Source organism: Colletotrichum acutatum (genome assembly GCF_030867785.1).
Source record: "Colletotrichum acutatum strain CBS 112980 chromosome Unknown BDZ83scaffold_25, whole genome shotgun sequence".
NCBI lineage: Eukaryota > Fungi > Ascomycota > Sordariomycetes > Glomerellales > Glomerellaceae > Colletotrichum > Colletotrichum acutatum.
In genome coordinates this window covers 317,906-341,888 of record NW_026849019.1, presented here as the reverse complement: position 1 = coordinate 341,888, position 23,983 = coordinate 317,906, and the positions used below count along the sequence as shown (strand labels likewise).

General features: G+C 55.0%; 7 protein-coding genes across 7 annotated transcripts; 3 read left to right on the top strand and 4 right to left on the bottom strand.

The window, feature by feature from the left end:
• The first annotated feature begins 4,160 nt into the window (after positions 1-4,160).
• BDZ83DRAFT_213561 (uncharacterized protein) lies at positions 4,161-4,848 on the top strand. Its single transcript, XM_060501725.1, has one exon. The coding sequence runs from the start codon at positions 4,376-4,378 to the stop codon at positions 4,766-4,768; it is 393 nt and encodes a 130-aa protein (XP_060367423.1). The 5' UTR covers positions 4,161-4,375; the 3' UTR covers positions 4,769-4,848.
• Positions 4,849-5,708: 860 nt separating this feature from the next.
• BDZ83DRAFT_717885 (phosphoglycerate mutase) lies at positions 5,709-6,884 on the bottom strand (the record flags this gene model as incomplete). Its single annotated transcript, XM_060511998.1, has 3 exons — positions 5,709-5,824; positions 5,891-6,566; positions 6,849-6,884. 3 exons carry the CDS (start codon positions 6,882-6,884, stop codon positions 5,709-5,711), a joined length of 828 nt encoding a protein of 275 aa, XP_060367422.1.
• Positions 6,885-8,704: 1,820 nt separating this feature from the next.
• Positions 8,705-12,355, bottom strand: BDZ83DRAFT_213519 (WD repeat domain-containing protein). The gene is made up of 5 exons (XM_060501724.1): positions 11,656-12,355; positions 10,969-11,598; positions 10,349-10,918; positions 10,209-10,301; positions 8,705-10,157 (listed from the first exon to the last, which is right to left on the bottom strand). The coding sequence occupies exons 1-5, from the start codon at positions 12,233-12,235 to the stop codon at positions 8,881-8,883; spliced, it is 3,150 nt and encodes a 1,049-aa protein (XP_060367421.1). The 5' UTR covers positions 12,236-12,355; the 3' UTR covers positions 8,705-8,880.
• Positions 12,356-12,704: 349 nt separating this feature from the next.
• BDZ83DRAFT_613359 (uncharacterized protein) lies at positions 12,705-14,096 on the top strand (the record flags this gene model as incomplete). The annotated part of the gene is made up of 2 exons (XM_060507754.1): positions 12,705-13,196; positions 13,264-14,096. Coding segments are annotated over exons 1-2 (971 nt in total), but the record flags the coding sequence as incomplete, so codon positions are not given.
• Positions 14,097-14,357: 261 nt separating this feature from the next.
• BDZ83DRAFT_213499 (uncharacterized protein) lies at positions 14,358-15,086 on the top strand. Its single transcript, XM_060501723.1, has 2 exons — positions 14,358-14,835; positions 14,904-15,086. The coding sequence occupies exons 1-2, from the start codon at positions 14,454-14,456 to the stop codon at positions 14,978-14,980; spliced, it is 459 nt and encodes a 152-aa protein (XP_060367419.1). The 5' UTR covers positions 14,358-14,453; the 3' UTR covers positions 14,981-15,086.
• A 663-nt stretch (positions 15,087-15,749) lies between these two features.
• BDZ83DRAFT_717881 (KptA family-domain-containing protein) lies at positions 15,750-17,757 on the bottom strand (the record flags this gene model as incomplete). Its single annotated transcript, XM_060511997.1, has 4 exons — positions 15,750-15,874; positions 16,484-16,487; positions 16,830-17,381; positions 17,530-17,757. 4 exons carry the CDS (start codon positions 17,755-17,757, stop codon positions 15,750-15,752), a joined length of 909 nt encoding a protein of 302 aa, XP_060367418.1.
• A 722-nt stretch (positions 17,758-18,479) lies between these two features.
• On the bottom strand, positions 18,480-20,898 carry BDZ83DRAFT_613353 (uncharacterized protein). The gene has a single exon (XM_060507753.1). The coding sequence runs from the start codon at positions 20,775-20,777 to the stop codon at positions 18,774-18,776; it is 2,004 nt and encodes a 667-aa protein (XP_060367417.1). The 5' UTR covers positions 20,778-20,898; the 3' UTR covers positions 18,480-18,773.
• Between the last annotated feature and the right edge of the window lie 3,085 nt (positions 20,899-23,983).

The window sequence follows — 23,983 nt, the reverse complement described above, 5'->3', positions numbered from 1 at the left end:
TATCTCTTTTTGCTCTGGGACCTCACTCTCTTTCAAGTTTCCACACACGGTTGAGAAAGAAAAGAGCCAGGACCCCGGTTCGATGGGGTTGAGTTGAAGACCAGGTTTATCTCTATAGCTCCAAGCAAGGGCCAGGGAGATCGGGGCTCCGCTCGGAGGCTTCTGACAGCGAAAAGCCGTTTCTTATTTTTTCTTCGGTGCTAAAGCAGGCAATGTGCAGACGCAACCAAATGTGTAGATCCATGGCATGTATCATGCAGGTCGCCCAATCTGTCAGGTCTGGCTGGCGCCGAGCGCCCCTCATCCAGGGTTAAGATCCTGGCTCGTCACCTGGGGGAGGGACTGAGAGAGACTTGGAGAGAGAGGAGAAACGCGCTTCTCTTCCAAGTACATAGTGACCTAGTTGTGGGTGTGTCAATGTGTGGCTTTCTTCCCGTGCTCCCCCCCTCAATTGTGTAATGCATGCCGTTGCAGGAGAGAACCATCTTCCTTACGCCACCGCCTTTGAATGGAGGCATGTAGCAAACAGGGTCGTGGCCTGTTTGGGAATGACGAGGATGGATCGCGGGCATGCAAGCGCTGGCGGCAGCATCAATAGAAGACAGCAGCAACAGCAGTCCCTAGCTACCTAGTAAGAGGAGGAGAGAGTGAGTGAGTGAGACGGGGAGGCGTGAATGAGGGAATCGAAGGAAGCAGCAGCGCCCGCAGGTAGTAGGTGGGGTGGTTTGCGAGATCACAGCTTGCAAGGGAGAGAGGAAGTTGCTCCAGTCGATGAAGCACCCCAATAGTCGAGATGAGAGTGCATCACAGTATCCATTCATACCTACTACTTACAGTCTTCCGTGGAGGGCCCGGGTAATGAAGGGGAATAGTGCCATCTGTAGTGCAGCCGCTGCCCGAGCCCCCCCCCCCCCCCCAAGTGCAGTGCAAGCTTGCAAGCCCAGCTAGTAACCTAGGCACTCCAGGCCGTGCCAGCAGCCTAGACTCAAAGTGAGAGGCAAGCGAAGGCGAGGGCGAGCCCGAACCCGTGTGGATGCAAGTGAGTGCAGGTGGTATTCGGGACCTGCTGCACAGTCGATATTCTCCTCCAGGGGCGCTAGTCTTAGATCGAGCTGCGCGTCACAACTGGTGCGTGAGGTGGTAGTCGCTCGGGGGCCAAGCCGCGAGTTCCACTGTCTTCCGGACGTAGCAGAGACGAAAGAACGAACGATTAGATACTCGATCGGGACACTCGAGGTGTGGGTATAAGGTGGAGATAAAGACACCCGCACACATTGGAACACAATTTCATCGTCGTCCGTGCCTCTTTTCGTTGCCTCCGCCCTTGTCAGGTAAGGCTCAGGATACCTTCTCTCAGTCTCACGCTCTTTACACTGTCGCGACGGTAGAAACTAAGTGAAGTGAGCAAGGAACCGCCAGGCATATGCCATGTCTTTTTTGCTTCGTGTGACTTCAACCCTCATTTACTGATGGACCAACACGAGGCTGCCATTGGATCGACTTGGGGCCCCCAAAAGCTGACTCCAACATTTGGCAGCTGTGCACCGGTTGGACCGTCTATTGTCGTCCATGGTCCCGGGATTCTGGAACCCATGATTGCAATTATAGATAATCCTTCTGCTCCTCCATCCCTCCCATCTGGATTTGGAGACAGGCTGTGTCCAACAGTGTTTGCTCTGATTGTTGTTCATGGCTCATTGTCGTTGTCGTCGTTTTGCAACGGCCATCCCACCCCATCCCATACCCATGACCTACCGCCCATACCTGCCTCACCGAACAGCCATCCATGTGTTGTGTTTGCAGAATGGCCTGCTCACTTCACGGCAAGTCCTCGGCGTCAAGCCAAAGTCGGTGTGATTCTGGGATGCAGAATTGAGTGTCCTTTTTGGCTAACCCACCCGCCTCTCCCCACACACACTCACATACCCGCCTCAAATCTCGCAGGAAATGCTCATCGTAATCTTTCAGGTTGTTCGAGATACCTTTCTGATTTGGGAGAGACGTACACACTCTCTCTGTCTCTCTCATCGGTACGTTGTACCCACTGATGAGATGGAGGGATCGATAAATGGCCGCCCATGGATGGCCACGCGGTAGTCGTCGACTGCAGCCGCCATACCGCCGCCTCCTAGGGTCAGGAAAGACGGTTTGTGGGGCCGCCGTCGTGTCGAGTCTCGACAACCCGCTCACTCTCTTGCGGGGGCCCGCCCGACGAGGGTGCCAATGACTGGTGAAGAGGCGGGAAAGGTTGGCAGGCTGGCAGGGTTGTGTACGCTTAGTTTGGCGCTGACCAGGGGGGGAGGGGTGAGATGGTGTCAAGAGTCCCCCCCAAAGTACGTAGCCATGTTCCGTAATGAACAATCTGGATCTTCACCATGATTCGAGTCGGTAGGAATAAGAAACCACTGGCCGCCGCAGATTTCGATGGCCACAGATGGCGGTTGGGCTGGCGAAGACACTTGTCTTCAGGTGGAGAACCCGCTGCCACCCGGACTCTCCGCAAGACTCGGTCTATGGTAAGCATAATGCCATAACGGTCTTCTTGTGTTGACTTGCAGCTCTGCTGCCCACTCATCTGCGAACCTGCTGCCGGCCGGATCACCGTCTGGCCAACCAACGAACCCCAGGTTTCTTATTCCATACAGCCAGAGAGGTATCTCATTACCCTGCCTGTCTCGTCTCGTCTGGACTCTTCACTAGACTCAACTCAAGCCTGCCGTCAAATTCAGGGATCTTTCTCCCTTTGTTGAAGCCACGCGACGATGCCTTGTCGAGTGTGAGATGCAGGAGGGTTCGCCACGATGCATCTGTCTTTCCTTTTTCTCTTTGCAGTTGCCTTTTACCGCTCAAAAGCTCTGACGACTTTGCGACTCGAACCAGCCGAGTCGTTAATGAGAAGACCCTTTGTGCCCCAGAAATACATCTCGAACCCATGTAATTGCTTGATTCTTGTTGGACCACCTCGCACCGCGGGCACGTTTCTGACTTGTTGGAGTTGGTTCTGCAAACCGTCGCATCGGGCTGGCTTGCTCATCTCACAGCCTCCTACTCTGCGCCGCAAATCACCCGACGTGCCACACATGATTGCAGGAGGCCCCTCATGATGCTGGCTCGTTTTGAATGGTCCTGAACTTGGAAGATGTGCTTGCCGGTTGTTGACAGCATTCGTACTACCCCACGCGAAATGCCTGTATGTAAATCATTTGCTGAGAATGAGCAAAGAAGCCTCGTGGACGGAACGTAAGCCACGAAATATGCGATAGCGAGCAACCTTTACCCGTTGTACCCGGTGTATCCGTCGAACCCTTTGCCTTCTCTCCTGTATTCGTATGTGCCCTGGTGCTAATGAGAGGAGCTCCGTGGAGCTATTCGGCCGAAATATCTTGGGTTGCCCGTTTCTGTTCATTGCATACGGTTTTGCTAGTCCAGCGCGTGTTTTGTTGGCAATAATACCACGTCAACCTATCCGCCCTGCGGACGTGTGGCTACCCGCAGTTGTTTTTCTCCTGTTTCCTTTTGGAACCTGACCATCAACCTCGTCAGGCCAATACCCGCATGAAAATTCCGAAACAGACAAGCTCGCGGCTGGCTATGGGCCATGATCGACAGAAGCATGCCGCCCGATTGAGAATTCTCTCCTTGATTAGCATTGTCTGCCACCTTGGTAACACCCTGAGAGTTCAGCAATTCCCAAGCACGTCACACACCCCTCCATCATCGCCTCTTCTGCAGTCGAACCAAGGCTGTACTTTCCTTTCCCTGCAAGAGGCACATGCGGACTAAACAATATCGCCATCCCCAGTCGTACACATGGCAATGAACCCTCGAGGCCTGATCCATGACCGAGCTCTTCACAAGGACGGTGAGCCCTATCCGACCCTCCTATCTCGCGCTGACGCAAAGCTGCCTTTGTCCACCGCTCTTTTGACATATGCGACATGATCATGAGCTCCTCAAGAACTGCAGCTTGGCGGAATCGATGGTGTTGTGAAGGAGTTGAGAGTTGCCGTAGCCACTGGCAGTACGCCCCGTGTACGAAATACTTGCTAGACTCAACAGGAACGCTCCTCGTTGACCAGCTGAGTCAAATGGTGTAAACCTACACCGCTAGGGAGGCCAACCTCGAGCCAGATCCGAAGATGATGCTAGGGTCTCGGCAAGGACACTAGGTGAGCGATTCGGAAGATGCATCCGGCACCGATCGGACCCCACGCAGACGCTAGACTAAACCTTCTAGGAGAATGGAAATTCGAAATTGACCGAGAAGCTGAGCTTGACAATGACAAGCGGGCGTTTGATATTGTTGCGTCTGTTCTTTGACCGTATCGTGACAGAAAACCAATTGTGCCAAATTTAGAGAGATTGCTTTGTAGGCATGCCTGCGGCACGGTCTGCCAAGGTCAGTTTTCTTCAGCAACGCGTTGTACCAGATCTGATACTCATTTCGTTATTGCTATTATTCTGTATGCGAATATCCACTTCCCGGGGCTCAAGCAGAGACCGAGCAATGGGCGAGCGAGGCTGCGGAGCCTGGAGGTGGCGGGCACGGAAGCGGACACGGATCCGCGACGTTGAGCTGCACTGTGATAAGGAATCAGCCGATATTCGAGCTCTCGCCAGTAGTCCCCGCGCAGACCTTCAGGAGCCAAGATGTCAAGGGATCGAAATCAGGTTACCAATTAGTGAACGGCAGCGGCGAGGCAAGGCGAGGCGAGGCGAGACGAGACGCAAGATACAGGCACGTCAAGCGTCTTGCATGTGCTCATGACACAGGATAGACATTGAGCGCCAATGGCTGCCTCAGATACGAGATTGGATTTCTTCAGCTGAAGGAGCCGATCTCGGTTGACAAAGATCAGACGGTGAAGGTTAGGAGGAGCCGTGTGCTTCCGGCGAGAATTTAGGTGCGAGTTCGTGTGCTGAAGGCATTCAATGAAGAGCAATGGGTGAGCAGTTGAAGTTGAAGAGATGGAACGATGAAATGGTGTGGCAGCTGTAAGATGAAAGTGACAGGGGTCTTTCTGTCATGGATTCGGGGCTAGCCGCTGCGCTGACTGGCTCGCAGATTTGATGGCACCCAGCCCGTGCCAGAGACATGCAGATGATGCATCCCGCAGCAGCTAGGCAAGTCTATCCGGCATTAGCTGCCATCGTGTATCGGCCGCAAGGACGGATGGTGCGGATCGGTTTCTAGTCAGGCTGGAGGACCTAGAACTTTGTCGCAGCCTTCGACCCTTCTGAGCGACCCGTCGAGGAACTGTCCTTTGGAGAATCCTGAGAATGAAAAGAAGAAAAACTGCAATGCAAATGACGAAGCACGCCGCCAATGAACCAATTCCTAGAGTCGATGATGACCTGCAGCTCTGTGGGGAGAGACCTTGTCAGGTTTCACTTTTCCTTCCACCACCACGCCGAGCGCCACTCCAGCGTCGGCCTGCGAAGAGTTTTCGGCCGTGGAAAAGGACTCGTCGCCAGAGAATCGCCTATCGATGGTTTCCTCAAGTCAGCATTATTCCGAGGACAGCATCCGAAGATTCTCGGGCGGTGGTAGAGGAATACGGGTAGGGAAAAGAAAAGATAGGGAGGGGCGGCCCCTCGGTGGGTGTCGGGCAAAAGCAAGGGTGAGGGCCAGCCGAGGTCCCATTGGATTGATCTCAGCCAGGGCGCGCGCGTGGGTGCGGGTTGGAGCGGGAAGTCCATCGGAGTACTTACCATCCCCTCTCCTCTCCTCCGCTCAAAAAGCTGCAATCGCTGTTGAGCTCACATATCCACCCGCCTGCGACTCCCCGACCATTCCTCCACGACTTGGTATCCGCGATTGGGCCTGTTGGTTCCATTGTCAACCGTGAGCTCCAATAGCCTGATGATGACGTAGGGGTTCGGATCCTACCATCGGTTCCTGGAGTTTTTGCTGAAGAAGAGGGCGATTTCCTCCGGTACATGCTTAACCCACAGGTAAAGGCTCGGAAATCTTCCGCATCAATACTCTCGGGCATTTCGCCAGTAAGGACTCGGCCAAGGGCAATAATCGAAGCAGCGTGGGAGCACAAAACCACTGCACGGTGGCCCTGGGCGTCGCATTGCTCAATGATGGCTTGAACACCAGCAGCGACACGGTCGTGCAATTCAGCGATGGTCTCGCCGTTGCGGGCGGGATAGACGCGGCTCTGATACGTGTCATCGATATGAGGGAACATTGGCTTCAAGACGTCCGTCGAGGCTGGGGTCGGGTGCTCGAATGGAGCGGCGCCGTACCATTCGCAGAGGCCGTGTTCGGGACGAATGGTGACAGCATCGGCTTTCGCGCCAACGTCTTTTCCCCGAAGGCGGTTGAGGTTTTCTTGGTTGAGGGTAACAAAGGGCGTGATGGTTTGCAGACAGCGATAGTAGGGGCTGGAATAAACTGCGTCGATTGGAGGCTCAACGGTCAGGAGGTGGGCGCCCAGCTCTTTGGCCTGGTCAACGCCATGGGCAGTTAATTCCGGATCCGCAGGTATACCTGTCGGGGACGGGATGGAGGCCGTGTAGCTTCCCGTGGCAGGGTCGACAAGCCAGTTGGACCGGAACTGAAGAATGCCAAGGCCGTTGTCAGAATCAACTCTCTTGCTCAAAACCAGCAGAGCCAGCACCAAGTGACAAATTCAAGAAAATTGCCCGCGGATCCCTATCAAGTACCAGGGTATGTGAATTTGGCGATGAATCGGTTGAAGAAGCCTCCGTGAAAGAACTTTGTTACAAGCCCTCATCTTATCGGCCATGCTCATTCTTGTTGGAACGTTGGTTTCGGAGAAGAAGCCGGACACGAAAGGAGACTGGACAGAAACGGGCAGGGGAAAACGGATACTTACTCCATGGCGGGTGATGTAGATTACTTCCAGTGACATGTTGGAGACTAAAGAGCAAAGCGGAGCGTCGCAAGTTGTAACCCTGGAAGAGGACCGACCAATTGGAGACAGAAAACGGGTAAGTAACGATGGGGTCGAGCGTGTCGTGTTTGTCGTCGAATGTCTCGTGTGTGTGTGCGTGGTGCTTGTTGGTTCCAGGATAAGGTGAGGACCGTGAGGCGTGAGGCGGAACCGGGCAGGGTTCGGTGGCTGTGGGCAGGTCAGTATCCGTATGGAGTCATGGATGTTCGGTGTCTGGTCCAGGTCTCGGTAAATTGGGACAGGATGTGATGGAGGAGTCAGAGGAGTAAGAGAGGTTGGGTGTGCGTACATCTGAGAGCGTTTGCGTGTGAATGAGTTTCCCGTCCGTATGTGTGTGTGGGATGTGTGGGAGGAGACGTAAGGTGGACGAAAAGAGAGGGTGTCTGGTGGCGGTTGGTTGAAGATGTCGTTCAACTAAGAGTGCGTAAAGAGCCCGGACCAGTTCCCCGTGCGCTTTGTGTTCCCCCAAACCAACGCAGTCACCCTGCCGAGGCAAATGGGACGGCAAGAGTGACCTGCCACGGGCTGGGAAGGAACCTAGGGACCAGGGCAGGGCACTCGGGGCAGGCAGGGCAGGGCAGGCAGGGCAGGGCCAAACCTGGAAAGAGCCTACCTGCCCAGACCAAAGTGCCCTGGGAATACATTGGGAATACCTACCCGTCCGAACTTACCACGCTTACCTGGTCAATGTGTCCGGGAAGGGGACTCTCGGTGCACCGTGATTACCTTGGTATCGTACGGATAATCTAGTACCTTTCCCTAGCGAAGCTACGCAATTGGATACCTTACGCCAGTCCTCCCTGCTTCACGGGGTACCTTGCGAAGTACAACCTACCTTAGGTAAGTGGGGCCCACATCCTTCAGCACCTCATGGCATCCGAACACCCTCACAAGTGACGACCCTCAATGATATCCATACATCCATCCCTCCACCTCACTACCTACTGCTCAGGCACTCTCTTTCCGGTTCCGCCCCTGTCAGCCCGCTTTCGGGGCAGGTCACATCTCATTTTCACACCCGACACCATTGTCGAGTCCGGTCTACGGACACTGGGTGACTGGATACAGAACCATGGGCGGCGGCTGCTCAGGGCTTGGGTAGGCTTGGGGGAACGGGTGCCTGCCTGCCACGCACCACGCACTTCAGGGTTGTCGAGAGAATCGACGAGCGCGTCGGGCAGACGACACACATTACGGAGGACCTACACACATCACACATCATCATCAAACAGGGTGTGGACAGGCCGCTGACCGGGACACTGCAATGGGCATCACCCGGGAACCCCAACGTAGTATTCCACCGACCGGTCAAAGTCCCCGCAACCTGGAAGATGTGCAGGTGATCGATCAACATGCAGCACGGGCGCGCGAATGTGACAAGTCCAGGCCTCACCGAGTCCCAGCCCAATTCTGCATTCGAATCCGTACAAGGCAATCCAGCGCCAATATCGTGTCGCTATTGGTATTGTCTGTGGCTGTAATTGTACGGAAAGGGGTTGCGGGAGTACTCGATGTGTACCTACACACGTACGCTCCCTTACGGAGTACACACACACGCACACACACCGTTGAAGGAAGGCTATGCGGCAACGCATCCTGCTGACCAGGGCCTTGTCAAATCTCCGCAATACCCTTTCCGCGCCCGTTGCAGAATGCCAAAGAGTCCAGAATCCATCTGCAAGAGACCATGAAATGCAGATACATAATCATGTCATAAGTATTCCGTCACAACCACCCGACGGGACATAATAAGAAACAACCCCAGCAAAACACGGGGCACATCGTCGTCGGCCGCCCGTCAGCAGTCATGCTTGCAGTCTGGGCCCTTGTTCATGATGCGCCCTCTCTTCTCCTCTCCTCTCCTCCCCTTGCCTCCTCCTCTCGATTCGCCCCATCCTGTACCAAATCCTGATCCTGACGCCCTCTCACCAACCAGGCTGCCACTCGTAAGTAATCAATGGTAGTTCAGCTCTGGGTTCGCCCTGAAATTGCATCGACAACGGCACTCGGGTACCGGACATTCAACGTGCCTCGTGAACCACTGCCTTGCATGGTCCAGATGCAAAACGTGTTCGCATTTCAAGCAAAACGTCGGAAAGTTGGCTGCCATACACCTCTCCGGCTCGCCGTTGTGCTCCGGTCGGTCAGATCTCGGAACGCCCACCACCTCAAGACAAACAACGCACCGCGGCAGATGCCGACCACAATTGGGACAGCTGATTCCCGCATTTATGCTCGTCGCCATAAGGGGGTTACGTGAATCAGGCGCGCCAGGCGGCGGTCCCGACCCGGCTCCTCCCTGCCCAGCGAGAGTTGTCTCCGCGTCGCAGTACACGCACCGGAGCGCAATCTGCCGCGAAGGTGGCTTGATCGTTGGGCGCCCACCGCGCTTGCTCTTCTTCGTGCTCTCCACCTCGAACTTGGTTCTCTGGAGGAAGGCCTTGTGCCGCTGTAGATATGTCCTGTACGCATTCCTCCAAGCCAGACAGCGGTAGTCGTCAATGTAACGTGGCGCACATATCGACATGACTAGCGTCGCCGTCTGGAAGTCGTTGAACTTCTCAACGTATTTGGCGAAAATGTCCACCAGCCTGTCCGTTATGCCCGTGAGAACAATGCCCTCAATGTCTCCCGTGCCCACCGCCATTGAGACCTGTTCGTTGAGCCACTTGGTGAGCTGTTCGTCGCTAAAGTTCCGTACCGCGACGTAGGCCCGGTCTGACAGGGGCAGGGACTTTTGGTTTGCAATGGCGAACCAGTCTCCCGTGGCAATCAGTGACGAGATTGCCCTCAGGTAGGGATCCGTCTTCGATGCCACGGCCTCGTCGAAATCAAGCTGCTCCTTGTTAAGATGATGATTGCTCTTTCCGATGAGTTGCAGCGCGAGAGAGACGAATAACAATTCTGGGTGTGTAACGCTCGCCGTCTTCAGGATTCCAATCGCCTCTTGAGTGTTGCCCTTGAAAAGAGCCCGAGCTGCTGCCATCGTGTGTGCTGTTGTGGGATAGTCTTGGCTGGGATCGTGTGTCGCTGCTCCCCTGGCTTCATGTGCTGCCGTGTCCCCCCATTCGCAGATATCTAGACATAGCTGCCTATGGAAAGGCTTCTTGGTGTGAATGCCTTCATACTTTGGTAGTCGCCGCTTCTTACAGATGCTACCAATGCACTTCTCCCACAACGTCGTTTCGGGAATTGGAGACGCCTCTGGAAGCCTAGAGGACGGCTTTCGGCCTGCTACATGTCAGTCGCGACTTTGGTGATTGCGGTGGACACTTTACGGACCCAAATCATCACACCAGATAGTACAGACGCCCATATAACTAAGGTCGAGTGGCGACAACTTCATGCCTCCATCCGCGGCAGCATCTTCGGCGTCTGCTGATGATTAGCAACAACAACCCTGGCGTATCCAACCTGCTCACCTGAAATCCAATCCCACATGTACCGCAGCCACGGATCATCGGCTACCACAACACGGTTGATATTGCAATCGAAGAGGTACTTCTCCTTCGCGCGAAGAAGCATGACGTGGTCCAGGAGACACTGTGCCTCCATCGACAAGTCCCGGGCCTTCAAGGGCAGCGAAAGAAGAGATTCATGCATGTGGCGACACGAGACCGGCCCTTCGGTAGACAGTGATAACTGAGCGAGCGAGCTGACTGACTCTTCCATGATGGAGATCTCGGCGCCATTTGTATCTGCTTTCCTCGCCTTCTCCTTAAGTTCTGTTCTCAAAGCTCGCATCTTTTCCGCAGTGGACTTGGAAATGTCGAGGGGCGACCGGGAGTTGCTGTCATTGCCCGTCAACCTACTGTTGAGATCTGCCGCAGAGAACTTTGACTGCAATGTCTTCTCCACGATAGACTGAACATCAGCCTTGTTGGGGCCAAATATAGGAATGTCTGACAGTGCTTCCTCGACAAACAAGGGGCCGAGCATGTCAGAAGATTGAGACGGCTCGAATTCCATAATCTCGTGGTAAGGTCCTCCTTCTATATAATGTTAGTGGTCTGTATCTAACCGAAAAGCCTGGCATATGTACCTTCCAGTCCACGATGTGGTGGTTGCCAAGGTGTCAGCTTGTACAGATAGTCAGAGGTATACGACGGTTGCTCGAGTATCTCAAAGGTCCCGTTTGCCCTCAAGACAAGCAGACGAGGCTGCAGGACCGAAGAATCAAGTGTTACCCAGTCAAAAGAGACAATTCTGTCATTCTTTCTGCCGCTATCGCCGTACTGAACATCCATGTCGTGGGATTTGTGGACCTCGAGAAGCTCTGGGCTACCTTCAAGAGCCATGTCGCGATGCGTTATCTCCTTGTTCGTCTCCAATACTTTGAGCTGGCCGGATCGAGATAGCACAGCCAGGAGACCCCGGCGGTCTCGACAGTAGCGCAATGAACGGACGATGGAGTGCTTGCTTTCGCTCAAGGAGGAATCGTCATCCATCTCAACCACTCTGTCGAGTCTCAAGGCTCCACCCCACGGAAGGTCATCCTCGTCAACTGCGCCCAGATAAGATGGTGAGGCAACTGGCCGAGACGTTGCTCGTCTATCCCAAATCATGATGCCAGGTTGGTCCAGTGCGGATGATGCGAAGTAGTTCTGGTCAGCGTAATCGATGGCCAGGTTGTTGTTACACTTGGTCTGGAAGGTCACAACAGCGCCAGGTTCTGCAGTCAAATTATATTAGCAGGCTTCTTCCGACAAATTGTATATTTGCTACTTACCTCGCAGATCATGGATGTGTAGACCTTGGGCTTTGATACCGACCACCAGCGTCTTTGGGTTGTCTTCGAAGAATTTAACGCTCGACACTGAGACGCTGTGTTCAAGTCGATATGCTGGGTCTGAGAAAGCGTGGAGATCCTTGGGAAAGCCTTTGGCGGTCGTGTTCATCGTCGACAACCTGTTGACATCCCATATGTGTAGACACTGATCCATGCGCACTCGGTCCAAGCCAACAGCAAGAAGACCCTCGGTGTTGAACGCCACTGCCTGACATGTTCTTGTCATCTTAAGGTTCAATTCGATGTAGGCGTTGGAGTTGTCGTCCATCCTGAGCAAGTTGACGACGCCCGTCTGAGTGCCCACAGCCAGGAGACCTGGGACCGTTGGCGACCAGTCATAGGTAGTGAGTGTTGGAAAGTCATCATGCTTCGAGTGCCTCGTATAATCGAAGCGGTTTCTCTGTGCAAGTCCGTTGGGCTCATACAGCTGCACGACGCGATGCTGCAGGTTTATGTGGATAAAGCTGTCATAGCCGGGTATCTGCGACCATTTGATCAGTCCAGGCTCCGGGCGGTCCATGGCGACCGCACGCGCCTGAATATCGTGATGGACTCGGCCTTCTCCTTGCTCGGGCGAATAGCTCGAGAGAAGCACCTATGTTAATAACGAAAGTCGAAAGAAGGTTCGTTCATGAGCTGCCAGGACAAGCCCGGTACTGGGGTGGGCTGCACTGGATAAGATGATCCAGTATAAGCTGCGCGATAATGGCGTCTTGACGGGGAAATTCTAATATTCTTATGAATTCAACCCCGATTAATGAATGATCTTGAAGATGAGGTATGCAAAGACAAGTTCCGCGCCAGTAGTCGCTTTCAATCAGGTATCATCTGAAGTCGCTGGAGCTTTGGGCGGGACCGCTTCGCTTCGAGATCAGTGAACCGTTGTAATTGGGACCTGTCATTGGCGCGCACAGACCAGTCGCACTACCAGTCCCGTTTAGGACTGATAAGCACCCCAGGTGGGGTCGGCAACTTCCTCGTAGCCGATAACGAGCCAAATTTTTGAAAGAGAAGTCCGCGATGCCATCGTCGGCCCTTCATCCTCTACACAGCATTCTAGCCGACCTCAACCACCCGCGTCGCAACATCACACATCGAAAGGGAACCACGCAGGATTTCCACCACACACTCAGAAGAAATGGGTACGAAACGAGCGCATTCTGAGCTCGCCGCGGAGGGCGCAATCCCAGACGACACCTACGAGCAACAGCAGCAATCGGGCTCGGAAGACGGCGAGCACGAGAACAAGCGGTTCAAGACCACCAAGAAGAAGTCGAGAGCCAAGGAGGGCACAACCAACTGGAACAAGACGCGCTCGAGAGACATTAGAAGACTTTTGCAGAGCGGCAAGCAACTGCCTGCTACGAAACGCAATGAGCTGGAACAAGAGCTCGAAGCGCTGCAGGAGAGAGTCGAGGAGCACAACTTCAAAAAGAGGAGAGGCGACATGATTCAGAAATATCATATGGTTCGATTTTTTGGTTCGTGTTCATCATCCATTGCACCGATGTCCATCAGCTAACCCCGGTTTTTCTTTTCCCGTTGCAGAACGGAAAAAGGCAGAGAGACTACTAAAGCAGCTCCGCAAGAAGCTCCAGCAATCCGAGGACCCCGAAGAAAAGAAGCGCCTTGAAACCGAAGCCCACGTGGCCGAAGTCGATGTCGCCTACGCCCGCTTCTTCCCCCTGATGGAGCGCTACGAGAGTCTGTACCCCAATAAGGACAAGAACGCCAAGGAGGAGGGGCACGAGGACAAGGTCGAGGAAGAGCAGCAGCAGCAGAAAGAGGAAGCGGAGGCGGAGGCGGATGTAGATGCGAAGCCCTCCAAGCAACCCAAGGCCCTGCAATTCCTCCACGCCGAACGACCCAAGATGTGGGCCACGATCGAGAAGGTCTTGCCGGAAGGCGAAGTGGCGCTGTATCGGCTGCGCGATCGCAGGTCACCGACAGACGGCCCTGCCAAGCGCCAGACCCGTCCGCAGCGGTCCGCGAGACAGAATCAACAGACGCGGCCGCAGAGAGTCAAGGAGGAGGACCCGTGGGTGGCCAGGTCGAAGAAGACGTTCGAGAAGAAGAGGGATCCTAAGCAGCCGATGAATCGGAGGGAGCGCAGGGCGGCTGAGAGGAAGGCTCCCGCCAAGGTGGAAGAGGAAGATGACGGCACGGGCTTCTTTGAGTGAGAGCTCGGGAAAAGAAACTAGGGCGAGGTGTTGAGCGTTTTGGTAGTCAATAGTATACCCCCAAAAAGTCTTATGGGATCACGGCAATGAAAAGCACATTTTGATCATGCTGTCAGCTTGATCACATTTACTGTTGGTCATATCGTGTATTCTACGGCAGACAGTATAAGTGTATACATGTCGTTCGAAAGCCATATGAAGTCATACAAAGCCTGCAGTATTAACATTGGGTACGTTGAAGACCAGGCTGCAATAACGTTCGAAAACAACCTCTATGATAGGCGGACAAAAGACGAATCACGTTCAACAGCTTGATTTGGCTTCCATTGTAGGTGCAGATAGCAGATGCGTCATGGTCGTCACCACGCAGAGCTGGCAGCCTCCTGCAGAACACCGTTTTGGCCCAGCCAAGGGAAGCAGGGACAGAGCGGCCAGAAAACGCGACCCCACCAACGTTGTTAACCTTCCCCCGGTCTCAACCTACTGACGTATCTTCGTTTCCTCATTCTCATACATAAAGGAGAGCGCATCTCATGCAATGCAACATGAGTCTCATTCATGTTCTTCAGATTTAAATGTCGTATTAGACAACATCTCAAATCCACCCACGCTCTATCATCACCTGTGAAATCAATTACTCCGGTGCGCCCCCTAGCCGCAGCCGCAGCGACCCTAACATACGGAAACACACTCTCATATTCACGCGCGCAACATACAAACGCGATGGCGAAAGACTCATCAGCAAACAGCACGGCCGCCCAGCGCGTAGACTGGTCGGCTCTCCGAGCCTACATTGCCGGCAAAGAAGCTTTCGAGGCAGAACACGGCCACCCCGCCCCGCTCACGGATCACGAGGTCTCGGCCATTGCCGTCCTCCTCCGTCCGGCCCCGCGACCGGAACCGGATTTGGGTAAAACGAACTGGCTCGGCTTGTTGAATCGTGAGTTCAAGCACTTTTTTAAATTCTTGATACACTTCCCTTGATAATTCCTTCGTTCTACGTCTCAGATCATGTATCTATTCGAGGCTGGGAAAGCAACCCCTCCCCCTCTACCCAACGAGGATCACATTTCCTCTTGATCTGAAGCACCAAACTGCCTTCACCTATCACCATATTTTCAAACCCATACTAATGAAGAACAAAATACAGATTTCCAACAAGTCAGAAACCAAAAAGTAACCTTCACCGACGAAGCCCGCCAGGAACAAGGCCTAGGCAAGGCCAAAGAACTCCGTTGGGCTTGCTCAGCAACCTTTGACAGCACCGGCGACGTCTTCCCTCAGCCGGGCTACGGCATGGACGCTGGCGCAGACGTCTCTCGCGGCGGCGCCGGCCCGTCCTTCCCGGGCAAGAAGGACGCGAAGCAGTGGGCGGCCAAAGCAGCGTGCGAGTGGCTCATTGACAACGGGCACATGATGCCCTCGGGCGACCTGCCAAAGTTTCCCAAGCCATTCGCCCCGGCTGCCAGTGCTGCGCTCGCTGTCGCCGCTTCTGCCTCCGCTCCCGCTCCTGATCCTGCTACTGCCCCTATTCTTTCTCCTTCTCCTAGTCGCGGCGGCTCATCCGGGTCAGTCCTACCTTCCAAGAGATCCCCGCCGAGCTCGCCGCCAACAGAAAGCAGTGCTGCGGCATCAAGGAAGAAGCAGGATATAAACCAGCCCCCAAAGACATCTCCATCGCCACCAGCTCAGGCACCCAGCACTACCGCAAGCAGCAGCAACATCAGCAGTCTTCCCAGTCACCAAGCACCGCCACCACCACCACCTCCCGCATCTACCATGCCCTCCAAGGCGCCGAAACCAACTCTCCCCCTCAACGTGACAGCATCACCAACCTCCACCGCCGCCCAAGACTCAACGACGACATCCACGGCGAGCACGCCCTCCCTCGGCGGCGCCGGAGCCCCCATCACCACCACCGCCGCCGCCGCCACAGCGCAGTCCCAGGTTCCCACGCCGGCCATCTCTCCCGCACCAACCTCAACACCGGCACGGGTATCAACGCCAGCGCAAGAATCGGCCACGACGACGACGACATCAGCAGAGAAGCGCGTCCGCGACCTCTGCACACAGCTCCACTTCCCCGTGCCGCGGTACATCCTGACGCCCGACCCAACGCTCGAGGACTTTTGGGACGGCCGCGCCGACTTTGACGGCAACCCGCGGATCCCGGACGACCTGGGCACCGTCCGGCGGGTATTGCATAAGAAGGCTGCGCGGGAGAGGATGGCGGATGCGATTGTGATTTGGTTGGAGGGGGAGGTCGAGAAGAGGGAAAGGACGGCTAAGCTTCTGCTGGGGAAGTGATTGTATGACGGATAGGGGCGAGGTTTCGGGTTTCGGGGAAACTTGAGTGGCGTTTGTGAGCTTTTAGATGGATTCTTGCGAGGTACCTTTGTGGAAAGGTGGAAGGCCATGTATGAGGAGTTTTGGGGAAGAGAGATATATAAGGGGCCGAGGTTCGTTGGCCAAAGATATCCCAACAGTACAGCAACAATCGCTTCGCATCAATAAGACTCGACCAGGTTGTGTTGTAAAAGGACCCTCAACTACTCGCATCATGACTTACATCCTTCACCACGTTTAACCAAACTAAATAATTCCCTTCACAATATGGCCATAGTAGGTTGCCGTCCATGCTCGCTGGCCCGAAGGTTCATCAAATTGAGGTTAGTGAGCCGTGGATCCAAGGATCTCTCTTTTTGCAACTCGCGAAAACCACACGTCTATGCCTAAGCCATCTGTCCACTCTGTGATATGTCTAGATTTTCCTTTTGCTTCAACACCACCACCTCAAGCCTTCCCTCCCCTCCTCCCACCACCACCACCACCACCACCGCCCCTCCCGCCTCTCCCCTTCCCAGGCGGCGCCCTCATCCTCAACCCCTCAGGTAACTCCCCAACCCTCTCCCCATCCCTCCAAAGCACACCAACCCCGCTCCCCTCGTCCCTCGCAACAACCTCCCTAAACAACCGGCACGGCACAACCCCCTCGCCATCCCCCTCCGTCAAAACGACACCGTTCTCACTAACCCACCACTTGATCCCCTCCTCCTCTCTCAACGCCCTCTCGACGTCAACATACACCAACACCTCGGCATCCTTCCTCATCCCGCTGACAACGCCCTTTTCGTCGCCGGGCAACCCCGTCGCAAGGTGCACGTGGTTCCTCCCCATCCTCTTTAACCCGCCCGACGCTTCAATCTGCTTCCAAAAAGCAAAGTACGTCCCGTGCACCACCACCGCCGGCACGTTGCCCGCCTCGAGCGTGAGAGGGGTTAGCAGGCCCGCCGACTCGACTTTGATGCTGTGGCCCTGGTTCGCGCGGATCAGCCAGTCCGAGGGCTCCGTCGATAGCTCCTCGCTCGTCTCGGCCGCCGCCGTGGGGTTGAGCTTGAGTGCGAAGCGCTGCTTGTCCGACGTCGTGACCGCGACTTGGATGTCGGAAAAGGTGACTTTGAGAGACTTGATTGGGCCGTATGCGAGCTTTTTGCGTTCTCGTTAGTAGCTGTTTGTCGATTTTGACTTTGAGACGGAAAGGGACCCTTATATCTCCCTCACAAGAAGACAAACTCTCCCGACATCCTCATCATCTCTCATGTATGAAAAGAAAAGGAGACTTCTCAAAACTCACCACCTTGTCCAGGGGCGCATACCCGCCCTCGTCGAGCTTGAGACCCGCGTTCTCCGCCTGATGCCTCAAAAGCTTCGAAAGCGCCTTGGAAACTAACACCTCTCTCGGCTGGCCCCCTCCGCCTCCTCCTCGACCACCACCTCCCCTTCCGCCTCTATGTCCCCCTCTTTTCTGTTGCTGCGCACTGTCCCCAGCTGCGGGGGCAGTCTCTGCAAATTGGTCGGCCATCTCTCCGTTGTTCTGAGTCCACGATGATGTAAAGCGAGAAGAAGATACAGTTGAACCGGTGAACCTCTGAGAGCCGAAAGTCGTCTTCCACCTGGTGCAACCTCTGGTGGTCCCTCTCGCGGGTGAGGAAGGTGGTGCAAGTGGGGTCCGCGACTGAGTAGTAAACGTCGCTGAGAAAAGTAAACTCAGCGGTCTTTTGGGGTTGAGGCCACGAAAAGCGTGGTGCTTAACTCGTCTGAAAGAAGGGGATCCAATGAGGCGGTTTGGCATGTGGGAAGACGCTGAATGAGAAGAAAGCGTGCAGAACGCCTTATGTATAGAACATCAGCTCCGTGTACAAAGTAAGGCAAGTCGATGTGTGAAGTCGGAGTTGGGTTTGGCCCAGACCCGCTTAAAAGAACAGCCCTCCTTTAGTGAGTGGCTCATCCAATGAACAAGCCCCCCCCCCCTCTCTTCACCTGTCAAACATACTTCCACTTCCTCTCTGGACTCGTCGCCGATGAGTCAACTTGTCAGCCCTGCCAACTACCTCTCAACGCAACGGATGCAACGGCGGCCTCGCACGGTCACGTATCAGGGCCCTGAAGTGTTTATGGCTGGTCCGCTGGCGATGTGACCAAACTCAATACAACGTTGAGGCGTAGCGAATGTACTTACAGTTGCATAGAACCTACAATGAATGCACGGAACATCACGTCTCTGACAACATCACGTAATCCCTAATTGAGAATCATAAAGTTGACCAAACAAGTCAGAAGCATCCTATGCTTCTATCCTTGACCTTTTGTTTCCTATGGACTGCTCGATATACAAATGCTCTACTCCAGCCTGTTTTTTTTACGGGAAAGGCGAATCCCAAGAAATCAATCGGCCTTCCCTCGTGGATTGTCATACAAGTACAGAGTAACCGCTGCCGAGCCCATGCGGTTTTACCATATGCAAAACAAGAATGACGCCAGCGTGAGAATAAGACATCTATGATACATTCATCCGTGTGACTGTGATTCGTAAAGACGTTATCGGTAACTGCCCGACTGAGCAGCCGTTGATGAGTTCGTTATCGTGCTGTCGCGATTCGGTCTGCGGCTAATGCTGCTAGCCCGGTTCAGCAACGAAGTGTGACTGAGGGAAAAGTGTCGCGGCTGCGCAACAACTTGTTGCGGCCGTTCCTCGGTGGCTTTCTCGGCCGATGAGGGTTGTTCGCGTTCTGGAGTTCGTTCCAGATATCGGCGCGTCGCCAGCGATGGTGTGGAAGGCGCAACCAGCCGAGAAGTAATGGATGAGGCTCCGAACCGTCTGCGAGGCAGGGCAGAAGAAGCTGGTGATGATAGTTCGTTGGAGTTGGAGTTTGAGAGGTAGGTGTGTGAGACTGCGCGGGCCGGTGTGGTGAGCTCTGTAGCAGCGCGGGATGGGGCGCGGAATCTAGATTCATCTTCATCTTCGCCGCCCACAGTTCCCCTGCGTGAGCGAAGAAGCGACGTTTGACGTCCATTCTCGCGGCCTGCTGCTTCGCGTGAATCCTCCGGCTCCTCTGTGCCTGCTCGTCGGGTCCTCAGCATGGATGACCTACGGCCATCCTCAGGCTCTTCGGTAACAGCACGGCGCGACCGACTAATCAATAAGGATGACTTTCGATTCGCCATTTTGCTGCCGTCTCCAGGGGTACTCGGAATGGTGCCGGGTGGGAGCGCAAACCTAGGACTGGGGAGCGAAGCCGGGTTGAGCATAGTGTTGCGCCTCTCTTCGTATTTTGACAGGGCCCTAGGGCTCGTAACCGTATTGGCATTGGGCTTCGGGAGAGTCTGCTGCTCAGCGGATGTTATGCTAGGACGTCGCTGGCCGGATGATCCGCCAGTGAATGTCTTGTTAATAGTTGGTGTGACTGGTGTCGTCGTTTCTTTGGGTGCAGGAACGTTGACTTGGAGAGTCTTGTTGCCAGCCGCTTCTTCGCTCAATGCCAGAACCAGCTCCGTAAGGCTTCGGCAAATGCTGTCAGCCTTGCGTCGCAATTGACGATCCGTCAGGCTGGTGCCGACGCCAATTGTGCTGGCGCCGCTTGAGATGGGCCCAGGTTGGCCTGCCGTCCCCATCATGTTGGCCAGTGCCAGAGCGTCTGTTGCTGCCACCTCGAGTGCCTTTGCCACCTCTTCACTAAGGAATGGCTTGGACTTGTTGACAGCAGAAAGGAGGATGGGTTGCTGGACCTCGCGTTGTGAAGATGTCGTGCTAATTGCGTCGGTGTGAGGGTGCTGACTTTCGGAAGCTCGTTTCGGCGAGGTGGACATGGTCGTGTTGGTTGCGGTCGGAGGGCGATCATCTGAGGCTCTCGACATTGCGGCGCCCGAGGTCTTGGGCAACTTGCCGGTCAATTCCAGACGATGGATGCGGGACTTGAGATCGTCCAATTCGTCCCACACTGTCGACGGTGCGTTTGTCGATGCTGTTGCGGTCGATTCGGTTCCTTCGACTGTCGTTACTGCGTCTTGATGGCTTTCGGTGCGCGGTGCCTCTATCGATTTAGGAACCAAGGGCGAAGAGTTATACGTACGCGTTTGGCCATACGACAAGTTGGATTGCCTGTACGCCGAGCTGCGCGCAGAGTAGCCGGTGTTGCTGTCTGTCAAGGAAGGCCTTCTCCGTGCGTATGGAGAGTTCTCTCCCATCGGATCCTGGAAGGTGAAGGACCGGGGTGTGTTGACAGTTGAGCGAGAGGAAGATTGATGGAATGTCTTTGCGCGACCAAGGTCTTCGCCGGGATGCGCGGATGAAGGTCGGTCTCGGGTCAAAGGCGATCGGTACGCCAACGCGCGAGCCATTGGGTCAGCAGCGCTGTCGTCCTCTGACGATTGGCGTATTCTCTTCTTAGAGGTTTCTTGTTGGTCAGACAGACGACGGCTGATCTGGGGTGGGGAGACGGGATGATGATAAGACAATGGAACAGCTGCGGAGAGGGGTCGGCGATGCGAAGATCTTGCGACACGGGCCTGTTGTTCATCGTCAGTAAGCTCACGGTCATCCATGGCGAAACTCTATCAACATGTCCAGTACGCCAGGATTAGCGTCACCGGAGCGTGGGAAATGAAGCAGCGCTAGAGAGTTGGTGGACTATCATATCCAAATGGGGAATTTGGATAGGGAAATGTGGGAAGAGCGGGAAGATCAAGCAAAAAGATACGGGAAGACGGCTTGATATCATGGCGAACAGACGCCAGCCATCGCAGGGCACGGCCGTTTGCATCGCGCTAACAGATTTCCCGAAACAACAACGCAAACCCATGAAAGATGGCTAAACTTACTATGGCACTTGGCTGCTCCGCTGGCGCAACCTCTTTAGAACCACGGCGCGTTGGTTCCTGTCTGGCGATTTTCATAAAGACGTCACCGGTCGTGTCGTCGGCGTCGGCTGACAACGGCGGTGTCATTTGCGAATAGTCGTCGTCGCGTCGTCCTTCAAGGGCGCGCAGAGTGCGGTCGCGCTGATTGGAGTCGGCGTAGTCGTCGCCAAAGTCAAAAGACCGCATGGTGGAGGTGCTACTGTCGAGTCCCAGACTTCGACGAGACCCGGATGAGCGAAAGGAACGGATGGGAGCCACGCGCACCGAGGTGGTCGGGGTGCTAGCGGTAGTGGCTTTAAAGGTTACGGGGGGTCGCGAGGCTATCGACTTTCGTTTTTCATCTGTCGGGCTTGCGTTCTCCAATGTCTTTGGCAGTATCAGCTCACGCTGTCCCTTGGCCCAGTCCTTTGTTGTTTTGTCGCCTTGGGGTTGAGCGACGTCGTCGGGAGTGTCGGGGGTTTGCAAGTGATCGGTGTCTGCGGATGGTGACTCGGTATCGGTCGCATTCGACTCGCGGGATCGGTGTGCAGCCGCACGTCGAGTTTGCAGTCGGGAGAGAGGGGCGGGTGTCTTGAGATCTGCGACGTTGCTGTGGGATGAGATGGACTGCACGATGACGGGGCGGTCGGGATAAGACGCGGGCCGTCTTGGTGAGGTGGCTGAAGCTGCAGGGGTGGACTGGGTAGCAACCTGATACGTTGATGCGCGGGATCGAGGGCTGAGTTTTGGAGGCGACTCGGGCAGTTCGTGAATCGGGCTCGAAATCCGGGGGGAAAGTTGGGACAACTGGCGATGGGAGGGGCGCCGGTCGTGTAGTCGAAGTGAAGTCGAACGGATGTTTTGGGGTGGGATGTTGTTTTCCGGGTCGACGTTGTGTTGTTGTGGCTGCTGGTGGTGCAGCTGCAGGTCTGACGTTGTTGGCAGGGTGGTGGGAGAGGCGGTGTCAGTGTCGGTGGTTATGCCAATGCCAATGTCAGTGTCAGTGAGGGCGTCTGTGTCGGTGAAAGTGATTGTGTCGGTGACAGTGCCAATCGCAGGTGCCGAGTGAATTTCGTTGGATGTTGGAGTCGATTTAGGCGAGACAGGCGATGGCGGGATGTGCTGCAGTAGTGAGGGGAGCACTAGGCGTGGGGATTGGTATTGCTTGTGTAAGTCGGCGAATCGAAAAGCAGGGAGCTTGGACGAGTTGTGGCTCAGCCGGTGTGCGTGATAAGGTGAAGAAGGTGAATTTGCTGAAGATGTCGCAGAAAGTGAGGGAGTATGGAATGCAACAGCACTTTGCGAAGAGAATGAGGATGAAGGAGACGCGGACGCGGACGCGGATGCGGATACCGTAGCAGAAGAGAGCTGTGTGGGATTCAGAGTCGGGGCATGGCCCGCAGCTTCGAAACCACCATTTGCTGGTGCTGGTGCTGCTGTTGCGGGTGCGAGTACGGGTGCTGGTGCTGGCGGTGCTGCTGTGGCCGTGGCCATGTTCGCGTCGGGGGGGAGGGGGGACTGTTAGGGATCGGGTGGTGTCTCTGTGCTCTCTCGGTCAGGAAATCCAGGTTGGGGGTCCGCTTTCAGTTCGCTTCGGTCGCTGCGCCTGCGAGTGTGGCCGGGGCTCCTTTGTTGTTCTTCCCCTTCCTTTTTTTGCTCGTCCTCGCCCTCCTTTTTTTTTTTTTCGTCAGTTTCCCTGGGCCGGGGGTGAGCTCTTTGCGCTGTTTGTCTCTGACTGACCCCAGTCCACCAATGTCGAGGGCCTGTTCCTGTGGGAATCCACTCCGTCCAATGAGCAACCGGTCGCGTTCTGTGGCTCACGGGTCGATTAGTGGTGTGTGCGCCTGCCGGTGTTCGTTTGCTGATAACCGTTATCGTTATTTCTTTTTTTCGTCTCCCAACGGTTCCTCTTTTTTGTGGTTCTGCGATGCTGCAGATTTTGTGACTCTGGGATGTTCGTTGTTGCTGTTCCCTCTGGGCCTCCAGCGGTTCGTGCGTGTGTCTAATCCCCAGATGTCGAAGCAACCTTTCTCCTATGCCACGTCTTGCTGGTTCTCCTCCTGGTGAAGTCGTGTGTAGGTAGTTTCCCGGGTCGTATGAGTAGATCGTTGCTCTCGTGAAGAAGGAATTAGCAGTTGGTGTAATACAAGCTGTATGTTCCGATCGTCCATCAGGTGTTCGTTCGGATGATTTGGATGGGGGTATGCACGTCGGCGTCTAGCGGGAAGTGTCTCACTGGTTCGTCGGGTGATACGAGGGAGTGTGTGCGAGTGTGCGAATTAGCGGCGTGGGAGCTTCCCGGTATTCGTGAGTTGCAAATGGCGGAGCAGATGCGTGCGTATGCGTGTGCGTGTGTTTTATTAGAAGTTGTCACTGTTGTCGAAGAGTAGGAAATCCAAGGAGTGTTTGGTGGTGGACGCCCGGCGTTCTCGATGCGATGGACAACTCAGTTGTGTGTGGGAAAGGGTGGAAATGGACGAAACTGAGTGAGTGATGGGACTGGTGGTAGAAGGAGCGGAGGAGGCAGAGGGCAGATGGCAGAGAGCGTTGTGAGAGCGAGAGCTCGAAATTAGTATTAGAATCGGGAGGAAGGAGCGTCGTGAACAAGTCCAGTGCGAATGCGGATCGAGGAAGCAGGAAGGAGGGGTGTGAAAGCAACGGCTTCCTCGCCCTGGTGTCTTGTTTCTGCTGTGTGGTGTGTGATTTTTGCCTCAAAAGGCTAAGTCTCGGCCCAATCCAGACAGTCGGATAGACAAGTGGGAGAAGGAGAGTTGCAGTCGATTCGGGGACTGGACGGGACAAGAAGAAGATGGGACAGAAGCTAAAAAAGGGTAAAGGTAAAAAAGTGAGATCAGAAAGGAAGAGGAAGTTTGGCCATGGATCGTCGTCTACCTTACTACTCCGTACATGTT

Coding starts and splice junctions, on each gene's coding strand:
- BDZ83DRAFT_213561 (XM_060501725.1), top strand. CDS start 4,376: ATGCCTGCGGCACGGTCTGCCAAGGTCAGTTTTCTTCAGCAACGCGTT.
- BDZ83DRAFT_213519 (XM_060501724.1), bottom strand. CDS start 12,235: ATGGACCGCCCGGAGCCTGGACTGATCAAATGGTCGCAGATACCCGGC. Junction 11,599..11,655: donor ACACATCCATGATCTGCGAG/GTAAGTAGCAAA, acceptor ATTTGACTGCAG/AACCTGGCGCTGTTGTGACC. Junction 10,158..10,208: donor TATCTGGTGTGATGATTTGG/GTCCGTAAAGTG, acceptor GACATGTAGCAG/GCCGAAAGCCGTCCTCTAGG.
- BDZ83DRAFT_213499 (XM_060501723.1), top strand. CDS start 14,454: ATGTTCTTCAGATTTAAATGTCGTATTAGACAACATCTCAAATCCACC. Junction 14,836..14,903: donor CTGGCTCGGCTTGTTGAATC/GTGAGTTCAAGC, acceptor TCTACGTCTCAG/ATCATGTATCTATTCGAGGC.
- BDZ83DRAFT_613353 (XM_060507753.1), bottom strand. CDS start 20,777: ATGGATGACCGTGAGCTTACTGACGATGAACAACAGGCCCGTGTCGCA.